Source organism: Lipotes vexillifer, unplaced genomic scaffold, assembly GCF_000442215.2.
Source record: "Lipotes vexillifer unplaced genomic scaffold, Lipotes_vexillifer_v1.1 scaffold821, whole genome shotgun sequence".
Classification (NCBI taxonomy): domain Eukaryota; kingdom Metazoa; phylum Chordata; class Mammalia; order Artiodactyla; family Lipotidae; genus Lipotes; species Lipotes vexillifer.
Genome location: NW_006799328.1, coordinates 22,039 through 30,698, shown reverse-complemented (window position 1 = coordinate 30,698; position 8,660 = coordinate 22,039). Strand labels below are relative to the sequence as shown.

At 36.3% G+C, this 8,660-nt stretch overlaps 1 protein-coding gene across 1 annotated transcript in view; it reads left to right on the top strand.

Annotated features, from left to right (window-relative positions):
* The window catches only part of ANKRD45 (ankyrin repeat domain 45), a gene marked incomplete at its 3' end in the record, with an annotated part of 34,740 nt that overhangs the window by 5,739 nt on the left and 20,341 nt on the right, over nucleotides 1–8,660 (top strand). The window contains exon 2 of the mRNA XM_007471600.1: nucleotides 1,908–2,274. Within this exon, the coding sequence (XP_007471662.1) occupies nucleotides 1,923–2,274 (352 nt within the window). The remainder of the gene's footprint in view (nucleotides 1–1,907; nucleotides 2,275–8,660) is intronic.

Below are 8,660 nucleotides of genomic sequence, written 5' to 3'. Positions count from 1 at the left end.
CTGAACCATCTCCACCTTTAAACTTCCTGCTATGTGAGAAAATCATCTCCTACTTTTAGAAGTCAATCCTATTATTTTTCTATTGTTTGCAGTCAGAGAATTCCTAACTTCAACAGATTATAAGTATTATACACATTTAGTGACGGTAGAGATTAATATAGGGCTATGGTATAAAGAGATATTATTCTGTCTAACTAGATTTCCCTTTCTTCTGAATTGTGAATGACCAAATCTTGCCAATTCTTTATGGCGCAGCTTAAATGCCATATTCTTTACTAGAAATGTGATTCCCTTTATCCCATTTCCTGCATCTTTACCCACCCCCTCAACACTATCCTGAATCTTGTGTTCAATCTTGCTTTTCTTCTTCTTTTTAAAATAGTGTTATTGTACCTACTTATATTCCTAAAAAGTCTATTTTAACTTAATTTTTATTATTTTAATTTTTTTCCTTGTTGGTTATTTATTTTAAATATAGCCGTGTGTACATGTCGATCCCAAACTCCCTAACTGTCCCTCTCCCCATCCTTCCCTCTTGGTAACCATAATTTTAATTGCTTTGAACTTTACAAGAATATATCTTGGTATATTTAATCTTTTGGATTTACTTTTTTCAGCTAATACTATATTGCTAATATTCATTTATATCGTTGTGTGCCTTAGTTATTTATAGCTGTATAACAAACTATCCTCAAAGTTGGTAGCTTAAAATAGCACATTCAGTATCTCACAGTTTCTCTGGGTTAAGAATCAGGGCACAGTTTAGCTGGATCTTTTACTTCAGGGTCTCTCACGAGGCTGCAGTCAAGGCGTTGCCTGGGACCACAGTCATCTCAGAGTTCAGCTGGAGCAGATCCACTTCCAAACTCATTCAGTGGTTGATGGCAGAATTAAATTCCTCACTGGCTATTGTACTGAGGGCCTCAGTTCCCTCTGGCTGTTGGCCGGAGGTTACCAGGAGGGGGGGGTAGGGTCATGGGAGCCATATCAGAAGCTGCCTTCCACGTAGTATATTACTGTAATTTCTTCATTTTAACTACCATATACAATTTTGTGTGAATATGCCACAGTTTATGCTCCTGTTCATAGGCATTGGTTTTTTTTCCCTGCCCAGGATTTTTGCTTTTATGAACAGTGATGCTACAAACATTTTTGTACACATGAGGGAACCATGCTACTCTTCTGTGAATCATCCCCAATTTAATATGTGTTCTGACAGAGTGTGCACTATTAACACTTACTTGATTAACTTTACCAGGACTTAATCTGGTCCCTTCTAAAGTCCCATAGCACTTCATCTTTTATGATTCTTAGCACTTGTCACCATTTATTACACTTATTTTGTACATGTCATATTTTCTCCTTTGAAATAGTAAGTTGTTAAGGGCAGGAAATAAATTTGATTTTTCTTGGTAATTTACATAGTGCCTATACAGCACTTAGGATATTAGTAGGCTTTCAGTAAGTATTACTGAGTGAATGAATTCTGTCTAAATGTCAGTGCCTGATTTTTCAGTTCTTAATAATCTGGCTTCAGTGATCCAGCTGTATTTCTCACTTCTCCCCACCACGGACCCTTGTTTAGGCAGGTGAGCCTCTTTAACATTCTCTTTCAATCTTTTCCTAATGAATCTCACCCAGGTTGATATTTCTTCTCCTGTTCCTACTGAATTTACTGTTTACATCACACATTCAGCATTTCAGTATATATTCAGGCAGTGTGTTGGTACACAATAAACTTTATTGATTGAATGGATGCAGTATCTTATTTTATAACTGGTTTATTTTGAACCAGTTAAGTACTTTCATTTCATTCAGTTGACTGAATATCAGTTGAGTGATCATACAAATAAGTAAACAAATACTGATTTGTTTGAGTAGATTTCTATTACTTTTTTTGGTCTCAGGTATTTTTGGAGTTAATGGAGTCAGAAGGACCCCCAGAGTCAGAGAGTTCAGAAAAATCAATATTTTTCTCACAGCAAGAAGAAGAGGAAGAAGATGATAATGAAGAAGAAGAAGAATCCAAAGAAGCAGAGGAAACTGCCACCGTTAATCCCCTCTTACCCCCTGCGCTCACAGGGGATGTAGAAGGTTTGCAGAAGATTTTTGAGGATCCTGAGAACCCTCACCATGAACAGGCCATGCAGCTACTCTTGGAAGAAGACATCGCTGGGAGAAATTTGTTGTATGCAGCTTGCATGGCTGGACAAAGTGATGTGATTAGAGCTTTAGCCAAATATGGTGTGAATCTGAATGAAAAAACCACCAGAGGTATTTCGTCTTTTTTCTCTTATCAGTATTACTTATGACTACCTAAAGATGCTATGTATTATCTTTAAATTTGGATAAATTTGATGTGCCTGCTTTGTATTTTGCATATGTTATGTGTGTGTGTGTGTATATATATATATATATATATATATACACACACACACACATATGAATGAATATGAATAGAAATTATGAAATATTTAAGTGGCAACAGGATCTAGTTATGTCAGAACCTGTGGAATAAAACTAAAATTAAAATTCTAATTTAATGCATATATTAGAATATAAGAAATATTGAAAATTAGAAAGCAGTGTATTTAACTCAAGGAGTTAGAAAAACAACTGAAAATCCAAAGAAAGAAGAAGAGAAAATAATAGAGTAAAATAATGACATTGAAAATAAAGAAACAAGAGAGGGAATTCCCTGGTGGTCCAGTGGTTAGTACTCCACTCTTCCACTGCAGGTGTCCCAGGTTCAGTCCGATCCCTTGTTGACTAAGATCCCTGATCCTGCAAGCTGTACAGTGCAGCCAAAAAAACCCCACCAAAAAACAAACAAACAAAAAACATAATAGAATCAATAAAACCAAAATCTGGTTTAGTGAAAAAGAGTTGAAAAACCTTTGATAATATTGATAGTTTTTGATATGTGATATAAGAAAGAGAGAGCATAAACAACATTTGGAATTTTAAAAATGAAGCATTCACACAGGAAAAACTAAGATTTAAAAAATTACTAGAAAGCATCGTAAACAACTTCATGACAGTACATTTGAAAACTTGGATGAAATGGACAATTTTCCAATAAAATATAAATTACCAAAATTGATTCAAGAAAAGACTAGGAACTTGACTAGAACAATAGTTATTTTAAAAAATTGAATAAGTAATCAAAATCTGCCTCATTGTCCCACCCCCATAATTCCAAAAACTCAAATGTTTTAAAAGGTAAGGTTTACTGTAGGGAAAAAGTAATCTCTAGCTGATACAAAGGTTCCAGAGAATGTAAAGAGAGTTGGAAAACTACTTAACTTATTTTATGAGAGATAACTTTTATAGCAAAACTAGTTAAGGACAGCACTAGAAAGGAAAATTATAGGCCAGTCATTTAATAACACATATGCAAACATCTTAAATAAAATATTAACAAATTGAATCTAAGATTGTGTGTTAAAACATTTATTGGACTAGGTTGGGTTTATCCCATTAATGCAGGATGGTTTTAACATTAGAAAAAAAGTTAGTATAATTCACTACATTAAAAGATTAAATAAACAAAACCACATGATCATATCAATAGATGTAGAAAAGTCTTTTGAAAGAAAATGCAGCCCTCGTTCATGATGAAAGCTTTTAGGGAAATAGGAACAGAAGAAACCTTCCTTAAGGCTATTGAAAACCTGAAGCAAACTTACCTAGCATTGAATCTTACCTATGACTTGGGCAAATTATATAACCTTTCCATGCTACAGTTTCTTCACCCCAAAAATGGGACTGATAGTAATATCTAAAATCATACTACATAAAAGAAAATGAGAGCTCCAAATCAATATCTGACCGTGTGCCTCTAGTACTATTCAAGGAAGGTGGTGTTCTGACTAATTGATATGAGTATTGCCATCCTCTTGTTAGGTATTTTCCAGTGTGTGGATATAGGTGTACAGTCTTTCAAGTTTGATGATGTGCTCTAAGATAATCCATTTCTTCATTCTGATATCATGCTTGCCATGAAATCTTGATTAACAGAGGTTGAAGGTGCATCCTGCTTGCTTCTTGCTGCTTATAGTAAAATGGAGAGGAGAGAAATTGAGAGAACTGGTAAATTAAAAGGAACCAGGACTTGATGATTTGGGAAATTCTAAGCTTATTTGGCATTCCATGAAGATGATTTTACAATGGAAAGTATGCATGAACTGGCCAACCTAATTGTACCAATTTGGCAATTATTATTTTAATCATTATAAAATAATGAATTACATTACAGTTTACCAGTAAATTTCTTGTTTGGTTGGTATTGACTCAGTTCCCATGAGCTTGTTCATGTGGGAGAACAGATCAATTCAGGGTTTTTTGCATTTTTTTTTTTTTTGCGAGAACATTTATGTTCTACTCTCAGCAAATTTCAGTTATACAATATAGTTATTAACTATAGTCATCATGTTATACATTAGGTCCTCAGACCTTTTTCATCTTGTAACTGAAAGTTTGTACCCTTTTACCAATCCCTCCCTGTTTACCCCACCCCTCAATCCCCTGGTAACCACTTTTCTACTCTGTTTCCATGGGTTTAACTTATAATTTTTATTTTAGATTCCACATATAAGTGATACCATGCAGTATTTGGCTTTTTCTGTCTGGCTTATTTCACTTAGTATAATGCCCTTGAGGTTCATCCACGTTGTCACAAATGACAGAATTTTCCTTTTTCTTTAAAGGATGATAATTGTGTGCGTATATGTGAACACTATTGATTTTTGGAACATAAGAAACCATTGGCCTAAAATTAAGGGACTTCTGGGTGAAGAACTGCAGGTAGATATCTCTAAAGTAAGAAGATGTATGCCATTTATTTGTGGATGATACTCAGATGGATAGGAAGGAAAATGATTTTCCAGGTGATTGATGGATCACATTTGCTTTCAGGATTTCCTTTCCTTTTAAATACTGAAGAATTGGACACTTTTGAGCCAAGGGGAGGAGAGTGCAACAGTTCTTACAGTCTCAGCTCTCTGTACTACTGACTTCTGGAGTATTGGGAAGTGCCTTTTTTTCTGTTTGAGCCAAGGACAGGTGTGTGCAGTTTGCAGTTTATTGATGGTGGAACCTCCTCTGGTTCTGGCATGGCTTTGGTCTCTAAACCTGGCCATACTCAAACAGGCATGATCAGAACTAATTACTGTTTTTAAACTCTGTCTTTCCATAAAATCAGCAAACATTTGTTAAGGATGGAGGACTAGCCAGGTCTTGTGCTGGGAACTTGGGAAAGATGAATGAATTCAACAAACTTGGACAAGTTCACAGTTTAGCAGAAAACAGATGTGTAAATAGATAATTAATATACAGTGGAACAGGGTACAGTGATAGCTCAGAGGAGAGATTAGTCAACTTTACGTGGAAGTGTTGGACATGGTCAAGGAAGGCTTCACAGAGGAGGCAATATATTGAATCTTTTTTTTTTTTTTTTGGCTGCACTGCGCAGCATGCGGGATCTTAGTTGCCTGACCAGGGATCGAACCCGCGCCCCCTGCAGTGGAAGCGCGGATTCTTAACCACTGGACTGCCACGGAAGTCCAATATATTGAATCTTGAAGAATGACCAAGAGTTTCCCAGACAAAGGAGGTTGAAGGATTGGTCATGGCAGGCAGTATAGTAACTGTAGTATCAGATTTTAGTGTTACAATATTGGTGTTATTCTGGTATGCTTACCCACTATTTTAGGTAATGAAATTCTGGCCTTTTTATAGGTATAATAGTTTTATTTGGTATTTAAAAAATATGAAATCAGAGTCATTTATGGGTTGAGACAATTTCAATGATTTAATTGCTCAGTGTATATAAAAAGACAAACTGAAGATTACAAACTTAAACGGTCCATATTGTGGTATTACAAAGTTTCTATTGTAAGAATAATTCTTAAGTTCACAAACTTCCCAAACAAGTAGAATGTGAATCTCATAGTTTTGAAATTGATCAGGAAAGTGAAAAGGAATCTCTCTCTGTATATGTGGAAACTAAAAAAGACAAATATGAACCAGCAATGTTTTCTTTGGTGATAAAGATTACAACTTACTCTCAATAAAAAGATTGTAGTTCTATCAAAAAAGCAAAAAGCTGTTTGGAGATATCTCTCTCTTTTAAAATTAGAGTTGAGGTAATTCGAAGGAAAATACTTGGTATTGGTTTATAACTACTTCCAACTAATGTTGAGTGAGAAAAACTTCAGTAGCTGAAAAAATTTGTACAGAAATAGCCTGTTGATACCATTGACACACTTAAAAAAATCAAATAATGTTTTATTTGCAATTTTCATGATTATAGTTTCTTCATTTTTATAGTATTTGTGTTTTTAAAAATTAATTAATTAATTAATTTTTGGCTGCATTGTGTCTTCGTTGCCGCGTGGGCTTTCTCTAGTTGTGAGTGGGGGCTACTCCTCGTTGTGGTACATGGGCTTCACATTGCAGTGGCTTCTCTTGTTGCAGAGCACGGGCTCTAGGCACACAGGCTTCAGTAGTTGTGGCACGCGGGCTCAGTAGTTGTGGTGCACGGGCTTAGTTGCTTTGCAGCATGTGGGATCTTCCCGGACCAGGGCTCGAACCCGTGTCCCCTGCATTGGCAGGCGGATTCTTAGCCACGGTACCACCAGGGAAGTCCCTAGTATTTGTTTTTTAATCTTTAATTTTGATTTGTTTTATCTGACAATTTATATTGCTAATAGAATGACAATATATACTTAATATTCCTATTTGATAGTTATGCTTTTATCTGATATCTTATGCTTATACATTTTTGTATTTAAAGTGTATTAGTGGGCTTCCCTGGTGGCACCACGGTTAAGAATCCACCTGCCAATGCAGGGAGCATGGGTTTGTGCCTTGGTCTGGGAAGATCCCACATGCCATGGAGCAACTAAGCCCGTGTGCCACAACTACTGAAGCCCGCGTGCTTAGAGCCTGTGCTCCACAACAAGAGAAGCCACCGCAATGAGAAGCCCGTGCACTGCAACAAAGAGTAGCCCCCGCTCGCCACAACTAGAGGAAGCCTGCATGCGGCAATGAAGACCCAACGCAGCCAAAAAATAAATAAATAAAAAGTAAATAAATAAATAAAAAATAAAGTGTATTAGTTACACTAATTAAAAAAGTGAATTCTGAACTCAATTTTACAAAATATCAGTATTAATGCTAAGTAAATATAAAATTTATACTTCTATTTTTTATTTTGCTACTGTAATTACTGTATCAGTCAGAAAACAGCATATGCAAAATTATGGAGACATGAAACAACAGGATTTGGGGAATTTAAAGAGTCTGGTACTGCTGGTGGTACGCAGATTGTGAAAAATATTCTACGTAGGTGAGTATTTTGTTCCATGGCCTATTACTTGTTTGTGACTATCATCATCGGAGTTTTTGGATTTTGACCTTATTAATGACCTTCATCAATTTATAGCAACCTTGAGAAAAGTACTTATCCTCTCCCATGCTTTTGTTTCCTCATCTATAAATGAGAAAAATACTCGTGCCTACGTCATAGGATTGTAGTGAGGATTAAATGAGTTGATACTTGTGAAGCACACAGAACAGTGCCTGCATAGAGGAAAAAGATTACTTTTCTTCTTGTCTGATCTTTTGCCTTACTGTGAACTACCTACTCAGTTGACTCTCTCTATTTAGTAACACGTAGTCTTCCACAAAGAAATTATTTTTCTCTTAGAACCAATCCCAATTTTTCAGAATTCCATTTATGGTCCCTTTCTTCCTGCTGGGATTTCTAAATGTAACCTTCTGTATCTCCCTTCTGGGATCAAATACTCATTGCCAATATTATGGGAGAACTTTAGGAAAATCCCCTTCTTGTCTGGATGCTTTTGAAATCATCTTATTTAGATGTTCTTCTTTTCCTGGGAAGGCTATGGGGTTCATATAGTACAAAGATCTGTGTGTTTTCTTCTAGAAAACACACCATCTCTCACAAGGGGAAAAAGAAAACATACAATGGTTTTTTTAAACCCATAGGTTTTAAATTCCTTGGTCAAAGCCTGTGTCTGTTTAGAAATCATGTTTTCTTGTTTTTAAACTATGCATATTAAAAAATAGGAAAAAAAATTTAGATGTTATTGCTGGCCTGGCCTGTAACTTCAGCCTTGAGAAAAGCAATATCAGGACCCAGAATATGTCATTTGGAATGGCCTCCTGCTCCTGCTATTGCAGTGTCTTTTCTGTAGATAGTGTCCCCCTCTCCCAGCAAACCAGGGGCCCTGGGCCGTTTGGCTGAAGAAATGCATCTTCAGAAGGTAGGAACAATGAGGGTTGGTATCTGGGTATTTCTTGGCCCCCCATTTTGTAGGGGCTAAAGCCATGATTACATTCTTGGGCCAGTCTTTATCTCTTGGTATTCTGAAATGTCTCACTGTTGTAACATTAAAAAAAAGAGTTGGGCCAAAGAGGGGAGGTAATTCCACTTTTGGCTGACCCTGGAGTAGCTTACTTCATGCTCCTTTTGATTCCTTATTAATTCTTTATTATCCCTTCTGGTTATGATAGCCTCAAGACAAAGATAGCTTACAACTTGGTCTGAGACCCAGGACTGTGGGAATGTGGTAAATAGGGAGCCAAGGGAGAGGTTTCTGGAAGGAAGTGGAGGAGTCCTTGTTCTCTCTTTC